A 22,982-nucleotide genomic window follows, 5' to 3' on the forward strand; every position below is an offset into this window, starting at 1 on the left:
AAAAAAAAAAAGAATCTGCCTGCCAATGCAGGGGACACAGGTTTGAGCCCTGGTCTGGGAAGGTCCCACATGCTGCAGAGAAACTAAGCCCGTGCACCACAACTACTGAACCTGCACTCTAGAACCCACGAGCCACAACTACTGAGCCCACGTGCCACAACTGCTGAAACCCACGTGCCACAACTACTGAGGCCCGTGTGCCTAGAGCCTGTGCTCCTCAACAAGAGAAACCACCGCAGTGAGAAGCCCGCACACTGCAACGAAGAGAAACCCCCACTCACCGCAACTAGAGAAAGCCCACCACAGCAATGAAGACCCAACATAGCCAAAAATAAGTAAATAAATAAATTTATTGGGGGGGAAAAAAAAGGGTGATCCATTTGATGGGAATTCCCTGGTGGTCCAGAGGTTAGGACTTGGTGCTTTCACTGCCTGGGCTCAGGTTCAGTCCCTGCTCAGGGAACTAAGATCCCGCAAGCTGTGTGGCCTGGCCACACACAAAAAAGAATGATCCATTTGAGAAGGAGAGTTTGAAGATGTGCATGAATGAAGAAATAACAAGGAGGGGCCAAGGCAGGAGGGATGAAATCCAGCCAGCACACGTGGAAGTGTTGGTCTTTGCAAGGAGGTACATGTTTTCCATATAAGAGGAGACAAGGAAAAGAGGCATGCAGTTCCGAACTAAATTTGACAGTGAGGTGGCTTCATTTTTCTCACTGAAATGAGTCAGATTCTGTTACCAGCATGAAATGGGTTTGAGGAACAAGTAGAAGGCATGAAATAATTCTTGCCTGATGGTGAGAAAGTGCCCTGTCTAGAGACCTTGAAGGATTTCCAGCTACTGAGGGCTCATTTGAAGTTAATGTTTATGAATTTTCCATGACATACTATGTTGCGTGACTCTTCCCCTCTTCTTCTTTTTTAAAAAATATTTATTTATTTATTTTTGGCTGTGTTGAGTCTTAGTTGCGGCATGCAGGGTCTTCATTGAGGCATGTGGGATCTTTCATTGTGGTGCACGGGGCTTCTATCTAGTTGTGGCCTGCAGGTTCCAGGGTGTGTGGGCTCTGTAGTTTGGGGCACGTGAGCTCTGTAGTTTGGGATACGTGGGCTCTAGTTGAGGTGCGTGAGCTCAGTAGTTGTGGCGTGTGGGCTTAATTGCCCCGTGGCATGTGGGATCTTAGTACCCTGACCAGGGATCGAACCCAGGTCTCCTGCATTGTAAGGTGGATTGTTTACCACTGGACCACCAGGGAAGTCCCCTCATCCCCTCTTCATAGATGATTAGCTGCTGGGTGTTGCCATAAAAGAGGTGAATAGTGAAGTTCTTCCAGGAGAATGTCTTAGAGTGTAATGGAGGAGAGGGAACAAGGAGTTGAGGATATTTGTAAAGGAGTAATTTATACTTCGGACTATGGAGGGAATTTAATCAGTTAAAAGTGAGGTGGAGGTCAGTGAATGTATTGCATGTTGAAACCTTTGACAAAAATGCAATCTCTGGCTAATCACTCTCTCTTCATGTCTGAGTGCCATACCTTTCAAATAGATATTTTTGAAAATTTATTTATTTGGCTGCACCGGGTCATGGTTGCAGCATGTGGGATCTGTAGTTGCAACATGCGAACTCTTAGTTGAGGCATGTGGGATCTAGTTCCCTGACCAGGGATCGAACCCAGGGCCCCTGTATTGGGAGCACAGAGTCCTAGCCACTGGACCACCAGGAAGTCCCTCAAATATTTGTAGAATGAACAAATGCTAGTCTCTTAGAGAAGATGTCTTACATCTGTCAGTTCTAATTCTTCTACAACCTCCAGGGTATAGCAACCTTTTCCAGTGTGAACACTTATGAGGGTGGGAATAGGCAGGCCTTCTTATCCTCTGGCATGTAGTAATCATTCAATAAATATTTGTTGAATGAATGACCATGTGATTTCTGCTTGATTAGTCCCTTATGTTGTATGAAATTGTCAGATTTATTGGATGTATTCCACACTAAACTGTTAGCTCCAAAAGGATTAGAACTATATCTTACTCATCCCTGTATTTTCAGTGGCTGGCAGAGAACAGGAGATAAGTGAAGAGTTGAGAGAACTTAATTTTTTTTAAAGATGCAACAGAAGCTACAACAGATAGAAGTCTTCCATTCAGTTAATAGTTGGAATAAGGTAGTTTCATTACATATAAATCATTAGAGTGAGGAAATGTATCTTAAGATATCCTCATTAAGTAGTTTGATGTATGGCATGACCACTTTTATGTTGTATTTTTATAGATGTGTTCTAACAAATTTCTTTGGGGGTTTGTTTGCTAGGAGGAGGCGTCTCCCTACTCTTTGGTCAACATCTGCCTGAACGTCCTGGTTGCTAACCTGGAGAAATTGTGTTCTGAAAGATCTGATGGAACACTTTGTCTTCCGGAGCATTGGAGTTTCCCTCAGGAATTAGCTGATCAATTCGTTGGGGTCATGACTTGGCAAGGTAATGATAAGGCTCCTTTATAGTGTACTTTTATAGCACTTTACTATTTGAAAAGCACTTTCACATATAATTCCTGTTTTGCTCCTCACAGCAACCCGGTGAGAAATATAGAAGTTATTCCCATTTTATTTGTGTGGAGGTTGGTTCTCCGAATCTTTCTGGGATCCCTTGATGGAAATTGTCTTGCATCTAGGCTTGCCCTGCTGTTGCTATAGTCTCATCTCCCATTCTTTTCTTTGTGAATATGAACTTTTAAATTTTTTTCCTTTACCTCCTATTGTAGTGGGGCTTTCAAAGAGCTATGTTTAATTTGCGATGTTACAGTTTTTTCTTAATGAAAAATTTTTGGGGGTAACACATTATTGAGATAAAATTCACATACTGTATAATTTATCCATTTAAAGTATACAATTCAGTTATTTTTAAATTTTTTTTAGTATATTCACAGATTTGTGCAGCCATCATCACAGTCAATTTTCATCACTTTAAAAAAAATCTCCTTATCCATTCCACCCTAATTTTAAGCAGTCATAATCTACTTTCTACCTGTATGGATTTGCCTTTTCTGAACATTTAATATAAATGGAATCATTCAACATGTGGCCTCTTGTGTCTGGCTTCTTTCACTCAACATAGTATTGTCAAGGTTCATCCATGTTGTAACATCAATCACTACTGAATTTTGATGGCTGCATAATATTCCACTGTATTGATATACCCCTTTTTATTCATTTCTCAGTTGATGAACATTGGGTTGTTTTTACATTTTGGCTATTATAAATAATGCTACTATAAACATTAGTGTACACATTTGTGTGTGGGCATATGTTTTTATTTCTTTTGGGTGTATACCCAGGAGTGGAATTGCTGGATTAAATGGTAGCTCTGTGTTTAACTTTTTGAGGAACTTCCAAACTCTTTTCCAAGGTGGCTGCATTGTTTTATGTTCCCACCAGCAGTGTTAACAAGAGTTCAAATTTCTCCACATCCTCACCAAAACTTGTTATCTGACTTTTTGGTAGCCATCCTGGTGGATGTGAAGTGGCATCTATTGTGATTTTGCTTTGCATTTCCCTAGTGACTAATTATATTGAGCATTTTTTCATGTCCTTGATGGCCATTTCTTTATTCTCTTTGGAGAAGGCTCTATTCAGATTTTTTGCCTATTTCTTATTAGGTTATTTGTCTTTTATTATTGAGTTGTAAGATATGTCCCTCATCAAACATGGTTTGCAGTTATTTTCTCCCATTCTATAGATTGTCTTTTCACTTCGTTGATAGTGTCCTTTTACTCACAAAAGTTTTTAATTTTGATGAAGTCCAATTTATCTTTTGTTACTTATGCTTTTGGTATCATATCTAAGAATCCATTGCCAAAGCCATTGTGAAGTCCTAAAGATTTTACACCTATATTTTCTTTTAAGAGTTTCATTGCTTTCACTCTTATGTTTAGTACTTTGGTCCATTTTGAAATAATTTTTGGCGTGAGGTGTAATGGTCCAGCTTCATTATTTTGCACGTGGCTATACAGTTGTCCCAGCACTATTTGTTAAAAAGGCTGTTCTTTTTTTGTGTTGAATAGTCTTGGCATCCTTGTTGAAAATCAGTTGACCATAGATGTATGGGTTTATTTTTGTACTCTCAATTCTATTCCATTGATTGATGTGTCTATCCTTATGTCAGTACCAAGTAGCTTGATTACTGTTCGCTTTGTAGTGAGTTTTGAAATTGTTAAGTGTGAGTCTTCCAACTTTGTTCACCTTTTTCAGGATTGTTTTGGTTATTCTGGGTTCTTGATATTTTCATGTGAATTTGAGAACTGACTTGTCAGTTTCTACAAACAGTCCAGCTGGGATTTGAATAGGAATTACATCAAATATGTATAATCAATTTGGGGATTATTGCCATCCTAACAGCATTAAGTCTTCTGATCCATGAATATGATGTCTTTCTATTTATTTAGATCATCTTTAGTTATTTTCACCAATGTTTTACCATCTTAACAATCTGAAATCCTTAATACATGAGCATGAGAGAGCTTTCTATTTATTTAAAATAGATCTTTATTTCAACAATGTTTTCTAATTTATGGGTATAAGTTTACATCTTTGTTAAATTTATTTCTAAAATTTTATTCTTGATGAAGTTACACAATTGCTTTCTTAATTTCATTTTTGGATTGTTCATTTTTAGTGTACAGAAATACAATTGATTTTTTAAAATTATTTTGAAAATTTTTATTAGGCTGTGCTGTGTGGCATGTAGGATCTTAGTTCCCCATCCAGGGATCAAACCTGTGCCCCCTGCATTGAAAGCACGGAGTCTTAACCTCTGGACCACCAGGAAAGTCCCTACAATTGATTTTTTATGTTAATCATATACCCTGGAAACTTGCTGAACTGATTTATGTGTTCTAATAGTTTAAAGGATTTCTTAGAATTTTCTGTATACAAGATCATGTCATCTGCAAATGGAAATGGTTTTACTTCTTCCTTTCCAGTTTGGATGCCTTTTATTTGATTTTCTTGTCCAACTTCCCTGGCTAGAACCTCCAATACAAAGTTGAAGTATTGAAACATTCACCCTTTTCATTTCCTGGTCTTAGAGGGAAAGCATCTAGTCTTTTACCATTAAGAGTTATTTTAGCTTTGGGTTTTTTGTAATTGACCTTAACAGGCTGAGGAGGTTCCCTTCTGTTTTAGTTTGTTGAATGTATTCATCAGGAAGAGGGTGTTGGCTTTTTCTGCATTTGTTGAAATGTTCACGTGGGTTTTGTTTTTTATTCTTTTAATGTAGTGTATTACATTAATTTGCTTTTGGATGTTAATCCTTTCTTTTCTGGGATAAATCCCACTTGGTCACATTGTATAAATCTTTTTGTTTATTACTAGATTCAGTTTGCTAGTAATTTGCTGAAGATTTTTGCATCCATAATTTAAAAGGATTTTGGTCTGTGATATTCTGTTCTTGTCATGTCTTTATATGGATTTTTGGCATCAGGATAAAACTGGCCTCAATGAATTGGGAGGTGTTCTCTTTTTTTTTTTTTTTAAGAGGAATTTGTGAAGAATTGGTATGTATTCTTCTTTAAATGTTTGGTAGAATTCAATAGTGAAGCCCTCTTGGCCTCTATATGTAGATAGTTTTTTGATGATGAATTCAATCTATTTACTTGTTATAGGTCTATTCATATTGTCTGTTTCTTCTTCAGTAGCTTTGGTAGTTTGTGTTATTCTGTGAACTTATCCATTTCATTTAAATTATCTGATTTATCAGCATACAGTCTGTTCATATTTCTTTACAATTCATTTTATTTCTGCAAGGTCAGTAGTTCTGTCCCTTTCAATTCTCATTCTAGAAATTTGAGTTCTCTTTTTTTCTTGGTCAGTAGAGCTAAGTTTTGTCAATTTTATTGATCTTTTCAAAAACCATCTTTTGATTTCATTGATTTTTTTTTTTTTACTTTATTTTCTTTTCTGTCCTCCATTTCATTAATTCTCATAATTTTTATTATTTTCTTCCTCCTGCTCATTTTGTGTTTGGTTTGCTTTTCTTTTTCCTGTGTCTTAAGGTAGAAGTTTAGGTTATTGTTTTGAGAGCTTCTTTTTAAAATATATGCAATTAGAGCTATAAATTTCCTTCAAGCACTGCTTTAGCTGCATCCTGTAAGTTTTTGTATGTTGTCTTTATTTTTCATTCATCTCAAATTATTTTCTGATTTTTCCCTTTTGATTTCTTCTTTGACCCACTGGGTTTTAAGGAATGTATTGTTTAATTTCCAAATACTTTTGAATTTCCAGATTTCTTTGTTATTGATTTTTAAATTCATTTAACTGTACTTTGAAAACATACTTTGTTTTATTTCAGTTTTAAAAAATTTATTGAGATTTGTTTTTTGGCCCAATATATGCTCTATTTTGGAGACTGTTCCAAGTGCATTTGAGAAGAATATATATTCTGCCATTATTGGGTGAGTTCTGTAGATTTCTGTTAGATCTAGTTGGTTTATAATTGTTTTAATCTTCTATTTCACTGTCAATCTTTTGTAGTTTTTCTGTATAGAAAATAGTTTTTTAATCCTTTTTGTTATTCATGCTAAATAGGATATACATGTACTTTTAAAATACATTGTTGGGACTTCCCTGGTGGCACGGTGGTTAAGAATCTGTCTGCCAATGCAGGGGACATGGGTTTGAGCCCTGGTCTGGGAAGATCCCACAGCCTGTGCACCACAACTACTGAGCCCGTGCTCTAGAGCCCATGAGCCACAACTACTTAGCCCGCTTGCCACAACTACTGAAGCCTGCATGCCTAGAGCCTGTGCTCTGCAGCAAGAGAAGCCACTGCAATGAGAAACCCGTGCACTGCAACGAAGAGCAGCCCCTGCTCGCTGCAACTAGAGAAAGCCCGTGTGCAGCAACAAAGACCCAATGCAGCCCCCCAATCCCAAGAAAAAATACATTGTTGGATTTGATTTGCTAATATTTTGTTGAGGTTTTTTTGTTGTTGTTGAGGATTTTTGCATCTGTGTTCATGAGAGATATTGGTCTATAGTTTTCTTTCATAGTAGCTCTGTGGTTTGTTTTTTATTTTATTTTTATTTTTTATTTATTTGGTTGCACCAGGTCTTAGCTGCAGCAGGCAGGCTCCTTAGTTGTGGCTTGCAAACTCTTAGTTGCGGCATGCATGTGGGATCTAGTCCCCTGACCAGGGATTGAACCTGGGCCCCCTGCCTTGGGAGTGTGGAGTCTTATCCACTGTTCCACCAGGAAAGTCCCAGGTGCTCTGTGGTTCTGGTGTTAGGGTAATGCTGGCCTCAAAGAATGAGTTAGGAGGTATCCACTGTGCTACTATGCTCTGAAAGAAATTGTAGAGAACTTGTACAATTTCTTCCTTAAATGTTTGGTAGAATTCACCAGTGAACCCATCCATGTGCTTTTTGTTTTGGAAGGTTATTAATTATTGATTCAATTTCTTTAACAGATACAGATCCATTCACATTGTCTATTTCTTTTGTGTGAGTTTTGGTAGATTGTGCCTTTCACGGAGTTGGTCCATTTAATTTAGGTTATCAAACTTGTGGGCATAGAGCTGTTCATAGTATTCCTTTCATATCCTTCTTTTAAAAAATTAATAAATTTATTTATTTTTGGCTGCATTGGGTCTTCGTTGCGGTGCACGGGCTTCTCATTGTGGTGGCGTCTCTTGCTGTGGAGCACGGGCTCCAACCGCTCAGGCTTCAATAGCTGTGGCATGCAGGCTCAGTAGTTGTGGCTCATGGGCTCTAGAGTGCAGGCTCAGTAGTTGTGGCACATGGGCTCAGTAGTTGAGGCACGCGGGCCCTAGTGCAGGCTTAGTAGTTGTGGTGCACAGGCTTAGCTGCTCCGCGGCATGTGGGATCTTCCCAGACCAGGGCTCGACCCCATGTCCCCTGCATTGGCAGGTGGCTTTTCAACCCCTGCACTACCAAGGAAGCTCATCATATCCTTTTTTTTTTTTTGTGGTACGCAGGCCTCTCACTGTTGTGGCCTCTCCCCTTGCGGAGCACAGGCTCCGAATGCGCAGGCTCAGCGGCCATGGCTCACGGGCCCAGCCGCTCCGCGGCATGTGGGATCTTCCCGGACCAGGGCACAAACCCGTGTCCCCTGCATTGGCAGGCGGACTCTCAACCACTACGCCACCAGGGAAGCCCCATCATATCCTTTTAATGTCCATGAGATCTGTAGTGATGTCCTCTCTCTCATTTCTGATATTAGTAATTTATCTCTTTATTTTAGTCTGGCTAGAGTCTTACTGATTTTATTGGTCTTGTCAAAGAAGCAGCTTACGGTTTTATTGATTTTCCTTTATTGATCTGAGGTAACATTGGTTTATAACATTATTAGTTTTACATGTACAGAATATATTTCTACTTCTTTATAGAAATACGGTGTACCCACCACCAAAAATTTAGTGTCCTCTGTCACCATACAGTTGATCCCCTTTACCTGTTTTGCCCTCCCCTCCACTTCTTCCTGATAAACACTACTGTGTTTTTTCTATCTGCATGTTTCTGTTTGGTTTAGTTTTTCATATTTTGTTTGTTTATATTCCACATAAGAGTGAAATTATATGATACTTGTCTTTCTCTCTCTGACTAATTTCACTGAGCATAATACCGTCAAGGTCCATCCATGTTGTCAGAAATGCTAAGATTTCATTTTTTTTAATGGCTGAGTAGTATTCCATTGTATATATTCCGCATCTTCTTTATCCATTCATCTGTTGATGGGCACTTAGATTGTTTCCATGTCTTTGTTATTGTAAACAATGCTGCAATGACCATAGGGGTGCATGTATCTTTTTGAATTAATGTTTTTGTATTTTTTTGATAACTACCCAGAAGTGGGATAGCTAGATTATATGGCAGTTCTGTTTGTAATTTTGTGGGACTCTCCATACTGTTTTCCATGGTGACTGCACCAATCTACATTCCCACTAACAGTATATGAGGGTTCCCATACACTGTTCCCAGTACTTATTTCTTGCCATTTTGATAATAGGGTTTTTTTGGTACATCATTCATCCTCTTTATTTTTTTAATTTTCAAATTTGTATATAATTTTTAAAGGTTACAGTCCATTTACAGTTATTATAGAATATTGGCTATATTTACTGTGTTGTACAGTACATCTTTGTAGCCTTTCTTACACCAGTAGTTTGTACTTCCCAGTCCCCTACCTCTATTATTGCCCACATACACACACTGGTAATCACTAGTTTGTTCTCTGTATCTGTGTGTCTTCTTCTTTTCAGTTATATTCACTAGTTTGCTGTATTTTTTTTAAGTTCCACATACAAGTGATATCTTACAGTATTTGTCTTTTTTTGTCTGACTTATTTCACTTAGCATCATGCTTTCTGAATCCATCCATGTTGCTGCAAATGGGCAAATTTTGTTCTCTTTTATGGCTGAGTAGTATTCCATTTTATGTAAATATAAATATATAAAATATATAAATATAAAAATTATATATAAAAATGTAATATATAAATATAAATGTTATACACACACACACACACACACACACACACACACACACACACACACACACACACACACACATTCTTTATCTCTTTATCTTTATGTATGTTCCTGTTGCCATTTTCTTAATTATTTTGGGTTTGTTTTTGTAGGTCTTTTTCTCTTGTGTTTCCCACCTAGAGAAGTTCATTTAACATTTGTTGTAAGGCTGGTATCCATTCATCTGTTGATGGGCACTTCGGTTGCTTCCATGTCTTTTTTTTTTTTTTAATTTTATTTATTTATTTTTGGCTGCGTTGGGTGTTCATTGCTGCGCGTGGGCTTTCTCTGGTTGCATAGAGCAGGAGCTACTTTTTGTTGCAGTGCATGGGCTTCCCATTGTGGTGGCTTCTCACTGCGGAGCACAGGCTCTAAGCACATGGGCTTCAGTAGTTGTGGCTTGTGGTCTCTAGAGTGATGACTCAGTCGTTGTGGTGCACGGGCTTAGTTGCTTCACAGCATGTGAGATCTTCCTGGACCAGGGATCAAACCCGTGTCCCCTGCATTGGCAGGCGGATTCTTCACCACTGCGCCACCAGGGAAGCCCTGCTTCTGTATCTTGGTAGTTGGAAATAATGCTGCTATGAACATTGGGGTGTATGTATCTTTTCAGATTAGTGTTTTCATTTTTTCTTCGGATATATACCCAGGAGTGGAATTGCTGGTCATATGGTAGTTCAGTTTTTTGAGAAACCTCCATGATGTTTTCCACAGTAGCTGTACCAATTTACATTCCCACCCAACAGCATATGAGGGTTCCCTTTTCTCCACATTCTCACCAACATTTGTTATTTGTGTTCTTTTTGATGATAGCCGTTCTGACAGGTATGAGGTGACATCTCATTGTGGTTTTGATTTGCATTTCCCTGGTGATTAGGGATGTTGAGCATCTTTTCATGTTGGGCATATGCATGTCTTTGGAGAAATGTCTTTTCAGGTCTTTGCCCATTTTAAAATCGAGTTATTTGTTTTTTTGATACTGAGTTGTATGAGCTGTTTGTATGTGCATTGTGGATGGATGTTTTATTGGTTGTAGATTGAAGGGGAGAGACCATGGTAGTGTTTCACTCTGCCATGTTGCTGATGTTACTCCCTCTGCTCTAATTCTTATTTCATTTTTTCTGCTTACTTTGAATTTAATTTGCTCTTCTTTTTCTAGTTTCCTAAAATGGGAACTTAGATTATTGATTTTAGATCTTTCTTTTCTAATACATGCATTCAGGGCTATAACTTTCCCTCTAAGCACTGACTTCGCTGCATCCCATAGATTTTGATAAGTTGTGTTTTCATTTTCATTTAATTCAAAATATTTTTCAGTTTCTCTTCACATTTTTTCTTTGACTCATGTTATTTAGAAGTGTGTTGTTTAATCTCCATGTATTTTGGGATTTTCCAGTTATTTTCTTTTTTTTTTTAGAGAAACTGCTCATTTGTTTTGTAAAGTGTCCTACAATCTGGACTTTACCATTGTTTGACTGCAATGATTTGACATGTTTCTCTGATCCTTGTGATTCCTATAAATTGGAAATTAGAGGTAGAGGCTTGATCAGATTCAGGTTTGATGTTTGGTAGTGCCCTATACTTAAGGGTGTTAATAAAGTCTGATTGCCTGGTTGTTTTTCACTTTTGGTGGCCATAGATGATTGTTACCTTCCTAGATTTATTAAATCATGAGGGGTTCTTGTATGTATGACTTAATGTTTATTACTCTCAACTTTCCTGGCTTAGAGTACTTTGTTTTTCTGTTTTTTTATTTTATCCTTGGTTACTATTCCACAATTTCGTTTGTATGCCTCTGTTTCTCCGTATATACGTTAAATGTTTTATGTTCCTCAAGTTTCTGTCTTGGGTACCCTTCTCACTTTGTACACTACCTGGGTAGTTTTGTTTGGTTTAGCTACCACTTCTACTTGAATTTCCCAGATTTTCCAGTGCAGGTCTTTATTCTAAGCTCCAGAACCACATATCCAGGGTGCCTCTTACGTATCTTATAACTCTTCTCTGGGCTGCTGAATCATCATATTCTTTTGGTTTTCTTCTACCTCAGTGGCTGCTGCTTATCTGTCTGCTCATCTAGCTTCCCTTGAAGGGTAGTACAGAAAGGGTAAGAGTTCTGGCTTTGGTGCCAGACTATTTGGGTTTGCCACCATTTCCATGGGCCAGTTACTTAAGTTCCTTATGCCTCATCTCATCTGTAAAGTATGACTAATAATAATACATACTTCATTGGGTTTTATGAGGATTCAGGGAGTTAGTATATCTAAAATGTTCAGAACATTCAAAAACGGTTAGTTATTATCATGGCTATTATTCCTCATTCTGCTATTTGATCTTAAACGTAGATGCTTTTTGGTACTTGGTCCTTGTTCCTCTTCTTCTTACATTTTCATGTCATCCATTCCCATGGTTTTAAATACTGTCTCTATGCTGATTAATTCCAAATGTTTATGCTTCAGTCTTTTAGATTTAAAATATGTAGAACTGAGAAGACCTCGGCTGATCTTATGGGAAGTCCTGAAAGTGGAATAACTGCTCAGATCTGTGTTGCATTAGGGCGTGAGGGCTGGATCTTTATACCTCCCAAAACAGTCTTGGGAAAGTGGTATGACCATTCTTTTCAGCTGATGCAGTCCCCATAGATGAGGGCTCTCAGTTGGTGGCATTCCCAGAAGCTCAAGTAGTAAGTCCTTTATCTTTAAATGTGATCTGGTGTCCCATCACAGGATCTGCTACACTGCCATGTCCTCCCATCTCCAAATCTTCCTAGTTGTTCAGTGACTTAGGAGTCATTTTTCATTCCTCCTCCCTCTACCCTTGATTCTGTTGACACATTTTCTGTCTTCAAAATACATATCTCTTGGGCTTCCCTGGTGGCACAGTGTTTGAGGGCCCACCTGCTGATGCAGGGGACACGGGTTCGTGCCCCGGTCCGGGAAGATCCCACATGCCGCGGAGCGGCTGCGCCCGTGAGCCATGGCCGCTGAGCCTGCGCATCCGGAGCCTGTTGCTCTGCAACGGGAGAGGCCACAACAGTGAGAGGCACGCGTATCACAAAACAACAACAACAACAACAACAACAACATATCTCAAACGTTCTTTTCCTCCTAGCCCCTGTCATTGACACCTTTCTCTTACTTCTCTCCTGGTCTCCCAGATGGTGTCCTTACCTCAATTCTGCCCCTCGCCAAGCTCTGCCACACGGCAGAGAGCAGTCCTCTTATGCCTTAATCAGATCTGTCTACACCTCTGCCACGCTTTAAAGGCTTCTCCTTGTACTTAGGATAAAATGCCAATTATTTAACCTGGCCTGTAAGGTCTGACTCTTGCCTCTGTCTCTAACCTGTCAGATGCTGGTATCCCCTTTACCAACTATGCTTCAGTCACACTGCTTTTCTCTCATTTCACAGAAAAAGCCAAGCTCTTTCCCATATCAGGTCTTAGCTCCTCATGTCTGGAATGACAGCTGCCTTTGCTTTTCATATCCTTTTGGTCTCAGCTTAAATGTCGCCTCCTCGTACCTCACCGAGAGACAGAAGATTCTTGTCCTCCTCCTCCTTTTCCCCACCCCTATATTATATTCTTGTCTTGTTTGTTTCCTTTAGAACACTGACTACATTTTTAATGTTAGTAGTATTCTGCTTGTTTTATATTCTTTTGTATCTGTGTTCTCCTTCTAGGATGTAAATAAACCCCAAGATGGCAGGAGCCATGTCTATCTCATTCACCATTCTCAGCATGTAGCATAGCACTTTGCATACCTTGAGCACTTGATATTTGTTGAATAAATGTAATAAGTTCCTTCTCAAAGCCTTGAATATTGGGGTTTCCTTTTTCCTATCTTAGTAGCACAGCCCAACTCAAACTGGGAACTTGTGAATCATCTTATACACCTTTTTCCTCAGTTCTTTCCCCTAGTCCATTCAGCTACCATGTTCTGTCAGTTTAAACTTTCATTTCTCATCATTAAAATCATTAATAATCTCTTGCCCCATCTCATTCCCATCAAATACCATCCTAATTCTTTTACATTATCACATAATTGGTCTTTCTAAAAAAATAATTATGACCATTCTTTTTTTTTGCTTATTGAGTTGTTCATTATTGTTTATAGGGTAAATGTCTGAGTTTCCTAGCTTTGTTTACAGGCCCATCTGCCTTTTACCTCCCTCTCCATTTTCATTTCCAGCCATGCTTCCCCTTGTACGCTATGGGCCAGTAGCACTGATCTACTTAGGGTCATTCTGAAAAATCTGTTGTTCTGTGCCCCTATGTCTTTGGCATGTTCTTCCACCCTTCACCTTCACCCTGGGAAACTGATATTCCATCTTAAAAACCTTCCCTGATGTTAACCTCATTTGTATTAATTCAATACCTGGTATGAATCACCATTGGATATAATACATTATTATAATAATTTATTTGCCTGACATGCTTCCTAGACTGAATTCTTTATGGTCACAGGTGTCTACCTTGTGAGCCTATTACTTAACATGGGACCTCACACATAGAAGATGCTTAGTAAATCGTTTCTAAATGAAATCTAGTATAACCCACTCATTTTACAGATGAGGAAAATGAGGCCTAGAGAGGTAAGTGACTTACCAAAGGCTGTGCACTAATTTGGTTAAAAGTAGTCATTAGTGCTGTTTTCATATTATATACCCTATACTTACCTACCTCTTTTATTTTGTTCTTTTTTTTTCTGTGAACAAGATTGCTGTGGTTAAAACTGTGGGCTCTGGAGTCAAACTGGTTTTGATTCTTGATTCTGCCACACATTTTGACCTTGAGCAAGTTACTTAACCTCTTTAAGCTTGAGTTTCCTCGGCTATAAGATAGTAATAATCATAGTTCTTTTATGGTGTTATTGTAAAGAGTAAATGAGATAATTTGAGTAAAGGGTTTAGAACAGTGCTTGGCACAGAGTAAGCGGTAAATGTAGGTCATTATTGTTGTTATTATTAGCATCTGTCAAAGTTCTTTGGCCATAACACCTCCTGGAAAAGGCATGAGATTTAGTTGTTATTACAAGCTGGTTCTGGTTCTCTTATAGGCAAGCTGACTGATAGAACGGCAAGCATTTTCCGAGGCAACCAAATGAAACTGAAGCTGGTCAATATTCAAAAAGCTAAGATATCTACAGCTGCATTCATAAAAGCCTTCTGCCATCACAAACTCATTGAACTGGATGCTACTGCAGTACACACTGACCTCTCAATTCCAGACATCCTAAGTGGACTCTGCAGCAATAGCTGGATCCAGCAAAACCTCCGATGTCTCCTGTTGGACTCAACAAGCATCCCTCGAAATTCAAGACTGTTGTTCTTTGGTCAGCTCACTGGTCTTCGCATCTTAAGTGTTTTCAGTGTTTGTTTTCATAGTGAAGACCTGGCTAATGTTTCTCAGTTACCCAGACTGGAAAGCTTGGATATCTCAAATACTCTGGTCACTAACATCTCTGCACTCCTTACCTGTAAGGATCGACTCAGATCTCTCACAATGCACTATCTAAAATGCCTGACCATGACCAAGCCACAGATTCTCGCAGTCATTAGAGAACTTAAATGTCTGCTTCACCTTGATATTTCTGATCACAGGCAACTCAAGTCAGATCTAGCTTTTCATTTGCTACAGCAGAAGGATATTCTGCCTAACATTGTGTCACTGGACATTTCTGGGGGCAGTTGCATCACTGATGAAGCTGTAGAACTGTTTATACAGCAGCGGCCTGCGATGCAGTTTGTGGGACTATTGGCTACGGATGCTGGTTATTCTGAATTCTTTGCTACAGCGCAAGACTTGAGGGTTTGTTCTTTACTGAAATAAGTTTGTTTCATTTGTTCAAAACATTTTAAAGTTTTTGTTGTATATCAGAATCTGTACTAGGCATTAGGGTTACAAAGACAGATTAAAAAATTCTTAAGGAGCTTAATTAAGAATTATTGCGTAGCTACTGTGTGGTAGGTTGTGAAAATATAACCTTAAACAAGATACAGTCCTAGCCTCCACATCTTCTAGTCTGGTTTGATAATGATAAGCAGAGCCATTTATACATTACCTCTTATGTGCCAGATGTCATGCACATTGTTTTTTTTATGGATGAGGAAATGGAAGCTCAGGGAAGTTAAGCTACTTATCCACAGTCATAGAAGTATTAAATGATAGAGCTGGGACTTGTATCCTGGTCTTTGTGACTCTAAAACTAGTGTTTTCACCTCTAGTAACAGCTAAATATAATGAATAAGGCAGGTGATCAATATGCCTAACACCATTTTTGGTGAAGGTATGACAAAAAGCAATTTTTAAAAGAGTCTTAAGTAAAAAATATTGAACACTGCTGGAATATGTTTATAGCCTCTCATGGTGCTGTTTTTAAAGCAGCATATATTTAAATATTTATGTCCTAGAATATTTCTCTTTTAAAACAGTGGCTTTCTACCTCAGTTGTACATTGTAAACACTTTGGAAGCTTTAAAATACACTGATGCTTGTGTCCCATTCCCCAGAGATTCTGATTTAATTGGTCTGGGACTTGTTCTGGGCATCGAGATTTTGAAAGCTTGCATGTAATTCTATTGTTCAGCCAAGGTTCAGAACCACCACTTTAAAAGAACCCCTTTAAAAAAATAATTATAGCTTATGTAATTTTTCCTAGGGTGAGAGAGAAAAGTGATTTACAGTCATTAGTTTTCACAATTTTATTCTTTTGATTTGAAAATAGCAATTGTTGTATTTTAAAGTCCTTTTAATTTTCTGGCTTGTTAATGAAGGTGGAAGCCATCAGTTACATCATTAAGCTACAAATAGATAATTTGAACTTTCAAATTAAATGTGTATAGTAGAGAATTGTTTACCATGAATGAACACCTAGGCCAGTTTCAGATTAATGGCATTAGCGTCACAATGATCAAAAGACAACAGTGATTAAAAAAATAGATTTTAACACATCAACTCCTGATATATACAGTAATATTGGACAAGTGGTAGACAGATTATGCATGTAGTTAAGATACTGTCAAAGTGGGTACACCAAAAGAAAATGAGAGAAGTTTTCTTTCAGTAAACTTTACCTGGTATACATGTAAGTTTAGTTTATTTTGAAAATTTTAAATTATGCCTTATATACAGTGTTGGATATTGTGGGGATGGAGAGGAGAGACCATAATCTTCCTAGTACTAAGAAACTCTAAAGATCTTAATCTAGACTTAACGTGGAGTGTAAGGTATGGTAAGTTTAAAAGATGTGTTTCAGAAAATCTTATATTTAAGAGAAATATGTATTGCTCGAATCAGATGCAAAATATACTAAGTATTTTTGTTTGGGTTAATCAAAAGTTTGCTTAAATTAAAATGGATAAAATTAAGTGTTAGTGAAAACCTAACAGAACAAGTATGTGTTATTTTCTGCACCCAATGTTAGAGTGGGCAACGTGTACTTAATTGCTTTAAAATGGGTGGAAAGGGCACCCGCCATTAGTATTAAAAGCCATGTAACATTTTCATTTGCTAAGAAACCCTTGTTGATCCACTGGTGGGGCGTAGCAAGAATCCCTTTTGAGGATTGTTTTGTAATGACATCTATAGGAAGCCCTGGAGAGAGAGGGTGATGCAACAGCTATCTGGTCTTCTGCTTAGCCTTACTATGGCTTATCCTTTGTTTCTCTTTCAGCTCTTACATCTGGATGATCACAAAACTTTAAAAAATTTTAGAATGTATCCAGCGTTTAGATTCTTAATAATGTGTAGGTCTTTGATCTATGTATAGTAGTTGAAAAATTATTTTGAAATAGGTTTTAACTTTGCAGATCACTAACTTTAAACATTTTTCCAAATTTGTTTTTTCATATTTTATCTCTGCATGCACGTGTACACACACGTGCACACACACACACGCACAGAGTTTTTTTCTTGAGGGTAGGTTGCATGCATCATGCCCCTCTGCCCCTTAACATACTTTAGTTTGTATATCGTAGAGCAAGGATAGGCTCAAATTTCAGGAAATTTAGCATTGATGCAATACTTTTATATAATCTACTATATATATTATCCCAGTAATGCCCTTTATAAAATATTTTTCCTTTTAGTCCAGGATTACTTCTGCATTCAGTTGTCATATTTCTTTATAATTTAAACTAGAAGAGTTCCTTAGTCCTTCCTGTCCTTTGTTACATTGATATTTTTGAAGAATACAGACCAGCATTGTTTCGTTGGCTTTTTTGAAGAATACTCCTCATTTGGGGTTAGTCTGATGCTTCCTCATAATTATATTCAGGTTCTCCCATCTCTGCCCGGAATACCACATAAGGGATGTTGTGTCCTTCCCAAGTATATTACAACAGGAAGCACACAGTGCCACTCATTAGTGAAGTTACTTTTCATCACTTGGTCAAAGTATTGTTCAGGTACTAGGTAAAATAACCAGGTGCAGATAAAATATTATCTATATACTGTTGTATTGTTCCTACACTACATAGGTAATACTATTCCTCTTGAAACTAATAAGCAATATATAAGATATTAGAAGACTATGCCAATATCCTGGTCCTCATCAAACTTTCTGATCTAGATACAGCATCCATCGATGTTTCTTACCTGAACCAATCTTTACTGCAGTGGTTGCAAAGTGGTGATTTTCCAACTCCAGCTCTTTCTACATTTAGCAAGTCTAACGTATCCTCAATGTGGACTCATTGATTCCTGATGTTTTCAGTGATTTATAATTCATTACTCTTCTTAATTATTTTGATGCTCAATTTGTCACAGGTTGGCCAATGAGAGCTCCCATGTCAGTTTTTACATGCCCCCATTTTTGTTGTTGTTATTATTTTGAGTACTTGTTTACTTTCTGGCAAACCAAGATGTTCTAGGCTTCTTATACTTCTCTGTTTTGGCCTTGGAATTAGACATTTCTCCCAGAAGCCCTGGTTCCTTTTAGGAGGAAACCAATATCTGAGCACTAGATGTGTTTTTAAGCCCTTTCAGCAAACAGAGCCAAGAAACAGATGAAGTAAGTTTAAAAGTGATACTTCCAAGTGACCATCCTCACACTCTTCTTTGCCCTTCCACATTCTGTATTTGTATCTCTCTTTCCCACACTGAGAACTTTGGCTCTCAAAAGCGTCAGCACATTTGCTTAATCCTACAACACATATAAAATAGTTTCAGAGTTGCTACACCTATAGTACTTGTTTTTTTCTTTTACATTATTTATTTATTTATTCGGTTGTGCCGGGTCTTAGTTGCAGCAGGAGGGCTCCTTAGCTGTGGGTGTCTGGCTCCTTAGTTGTGGCATGTGAACTCTTAGTTGTGGCATGCATGTGGGATCTAGTTCCCTGGCCAGGGATTGAACCCGGGCCCCCTGCATTGGAGCGCAGTCTTAAACACTGCACCACCAGGGAAGTCCCACACCTATACTACTTTGAAACACAAACCTACTAAAAAAAATTGATGTGTTTGCAGTTCTTTCTTTTCCCTCTTGACTGAGAGTATAGTCAAAGTACTAAGCACATATATTTAGGTTTTTAAATTTCCTCTTCTTACACAATAGGTAGCATAGTATATGTACTCTACACTTTGCTTTTTTTTGCTAAGCAGTATGTCTTGGAAATCACCCTGTGTTAGTTCATGTTCCCATTTTTTGGGAGGGAATGGTAAAATACATATAGCATAACATTTATCATTTTAATCTTTTTTAAGTGTATAGTTTAGTGGTTTTACCTACATTCATAATTTTGTTCAACCGTCACCACCATTCATCTTCATAGCTCTTTTCATCTTGTAAGGCTGAAATTCTATACCCATTAAACACTAACTCCCATTACCCCGTCTCCCTGGACCCTGACAACTCCCATTCTACTTTTGTCTCTATGATTTTGACTATTCTAACTACCTCATATAAGTAGAATCATACAGTACTTGTCTTTTTGTGACTGGCTCATTTCACTTTGCATAGTGTACTCAGGGTTCATCCATGTTGTGACATACTGCCTTTTTCAGGTTGAATAACATCCATTATGTGTTTACCACATTTTGCTTGTCTGTTTATCATCGATGAATACTTGGGTTGCTTCCATGTTTTGGCTGTGTTGGTAATTGTGAATAATGTTGTTACAAGCATGGGTATACAAATATCTCTTCGAGACCCTGCCTTTTTTTTTTGCTGTGCCACACAGCTTGAGGGATCTCAGTTCCAGGGATTGAACATGGGCCACAGCAGTGAAAGCCCAGAATCCTAACCACTAGGCCACCAGGGAACTCCCAAGACCCTGCTTTTAATTCTTTTGGTATATATCCTGAAGTGGAATTGCTAGATCTTATGGTAATTCTATTAATTTTTTGAGGAACTGCCATATTGTTTTCTACAGCAGCTGTACAATTTTACATTCCCAGTAACAGTGCACAGATCTTCCATTTTCTTCACATACTTGCCAACATATTATTTTCTGTTTTTGAATTTTAAATTTTTTATTTTTTAAAGGTTAGCAGAGACATTAAAAAAAAATTTTTAACATCTTTATTGGAATATAATTGCTTTACAATGATGTGTTAGTTTCTGCTATATAACAAAGTGAATCAGCTATATGTATACATATATCCCCATATCCCCTCCCTCTTGCGTCTCCCTCCCACCCTCCCTATCCCACCCCTCTAGGTGGACACAGAGCACCGAGCTGATCTCCCTGTGCTATGCGGCTGCTTCCCACTAGCTAGCTATTTTACATTTGGTAGTGTATATATGTCCATGCCACTCTCTCACTTCATCCCAGCGTACCCTTCCCCCTCCCCATGTCCTCAAGTTCATTCTCTACATCTGTGTCTTTATTCCTCCTGCCCCTAGGTTCTCCAGAACCTTTTTTTTTTTTTTTTTTAAGGTTCCATATATTTGTGTTAGCATACGGTATTTGTTTTTCTCTTTCTGACTTACCTCACTCAGTATGACAGACTTTGGTCCATCTACCTCAGTACAAATAACTCAATTTTGTTTCTTTTTATGGCTGAGTAATATTGCATTGTATGTATGTGCCACATCTTCTTTATCCATTCATCTGTCGATGGACACTTAGGTTGCTTCCATGTCCTGCCTATTGTAAATAGCCTTTAAAAGAGACTTAAAAAATTTTTTTTTAAATTTATTTTCGGCCGGGTTGGGTCTTTGTTGCTGCACACAGGCTTTCTCTCTATTTGTGGCAAGCGGGGGGCTACTCTTTGTTGCGGTGCCCAGGCTTCTCATTGCAGTGGCTTCTCTTGTTGTGGAGCACAGGCTCTAGACATGTGGGCTTCAGTATTTGCAGCACGCGGGCTCAGTAATTGTGGCACGTGGTCCCTAGAGTGTGTGAGCTTCAGTAGTTGTGGTGTGTGGGCTCAGTAGTTGTGGTGTGTGGGCTCAGTAGTTGTGGCATGCGGGCTCTAGGGCACACGGGCTTCAGTAGTTGTGGCTCATGGGCTGTAGAGCGCAGGCTGAGTAGTTTTGGCGCATGGACTTAGTTACTCCATGGCTCGTGGGATCTTCTGAGACCAGGGATCAAACCCATGTCCCCTGCATTGGCAGGTGGATTCTTAACCGCTGCGCCACCAGGGAAATCCCTGTTTTTAAATTTTTTAGTAGTAGCCATACTAATGGATGTGAGGTGGTATCTCATTGAAGTTTTTTTTTCTTTTTACAGGGATAACCCTTTTAATTTTTATTTTATTTATTTTTTTGGCTGTACTGTGCGGCCTGTGGCATTTTAATTCCCTGACCAGGGATTGAACTGACGCTCCCTTGCATTGGAAGCACTGAGTCTTAACCACTGGGCCGCCAGAGAAATCCCTTGAAGTTTTGATTTGCATTTCCATACTGATCAGTGATATTGGGCATCTTTTATAAGAAGCTTATTGACCATTGGTATGTCTTTGAAGAAACGTCTGATGAAGTCCTTTGCCAACTTTTAAATCAGGTTGCTTGGGGTTTTTTTTGTTGTTGTTGTTGAGTTATAGGAGTTCTCTGTGTAGTCTGGATATTAATTCCTTATGATATATGATTTTCAAATATTTTCTCCCATTCTCTGGGTTGTCTTTGTTCATGAAGTTCAGTTTGTCTGCATTTCTTTTGTTGCTTGTTCCTTTGGTGTCATATCCAAGAAATCACTGCCAAGTATAATATTGTGAAGATTTTGCCCCATGTTTCCTTGTAAGAGTTTTATAGTTTTAGGTCATAAATTTAAGTCTTTGATCCATTTTGAGTTGATTTTTTTATTGTAAGATTTTTAAAAACTATTAATTTAAAAAAAAATTTTGGCTGCATTGGGTCTTTGTGGCTGCGTGTGGGCTTTCTCTAGTTGTGGTGAGCAGGGGCTACTCTTCATTGCGGTGCATGGGCTTCTCATTGAGGTGGCTTCTCTTGTTGCAGAGCACAGGCTCTAGGTGTGCGGGCTTCAATAGTTGTGGCACGTGGGCTCAGTAGTTGTAGCTTGCGGGTTCTAGAGCACAGGCTCAGTAGTTGTGGTGCATGGGCTTAGTTGCTCTGCGGCACGCGGGATCTTCCCGGACCAGGGCTCGAACCCGTGTCTCCTGCATTGGCAGGCAGATTTTTAACCACTGCGTCACCAGGGAAGTCCCTGAGTTAATTTTTTTAATATGGTGTTAAGTAAGGTTTCACAACTTAATTCTTTTACATGTGGATATTTAATTTTCTCAGCACAGTTTCTTGAAAAGGCTGTCCTTTCCCCCACTGAACTGCCTTAGCACCCTTGTGAAAAATCATCTGACCATATATGCAAGGGATTACTTTAGGGCTTTCTACTTTATTCTTTTGGTCTCTATGCCAGTGCCACACTGTTTTGATTATTGTAGGTTTGTAGTAAGTTTTGAAATCAGGATGTGTGACTCCCTTGGGATTCCATATAAATTTAGGAGGTGTTTTTGTATTTCTGCAAAAAAGATTGTTGGGAGTTCGGTAGGGATTACATGAATGTGTAGATCACTTTGGGTAGTACATCTTATTTTTTAATATATAAATTTATTTTATTTTATTTTTGGCTGTGTTGGGTCTTAATTGCTGTGAGCAGGCTTTCTCTAGTTGTGGCGAGTGGGCTTCTCATTGCAGTGGCTTCTCTTGTTGCGGAGCATGGGCTCTAGAGTGCAGGCTCAGTAGTTGTGGCACATGGGCTTAGTTGCTCTGCGGCATGTGGGATCTTCCTGGACCAGGGCTCGAACCCATGTCCCCTGCATTGGCAAGCGGATTCTTAACCACTGTGCCACCAGGGAAACCCGGTAGTACATCTTAAGTCTTCTAATCCATGATCATGGGATGTGTTTCCATTATTTATGTCTTCTTTAATTTCTCTCAGCAGTGTTTTGTAGTTTTCAATTATACAAGTCTTTCATTTCCTTGGTACTTCTGAAGTACTTTATTGTATTATTGTAAATAGAATTATTTTCATAATTTCCTTTTCAGATTGTTC

At 38.5% G+C, this 22,982-nt stretch overlaps 1 protein-coding gene across 1 annotated transcript in view; it reads left to right on the top strand.

Moving 5' to 3' along the window:
- Nucleotides 1-22,982, top strand: part of ZYG11A (zyg-11 family member A, cell cycle regulator) — a 62,652-nt gene that overhangs the window by 10,825 nt on the left and 28,845 nt on the right. The window contains 2 exon segments of the mRNA XM_007455050.1: nt 2,312-2,477; nt 14,594-15,345. Coding sequence (XP_007455112.1) covers nt 2,312-2,477; nt 14,594-15,345 — 918 coding nt within the window.

This window comes from Lipotes vexillifer, unplaced genomic scaffold (genome assembly GCF_000442215.2).
Source record: "Lipotes vexillifer unplaced genomic scaffold, Lipotes_vexillifer_v1.1 scaffold844, whole genome shotgun sequence".
NCBI lineage: Eukaryota > Metazoa > Chordata > Mammalia > Artiodactyla > Lipotidae > Lipotes > Lipotes vexillifer.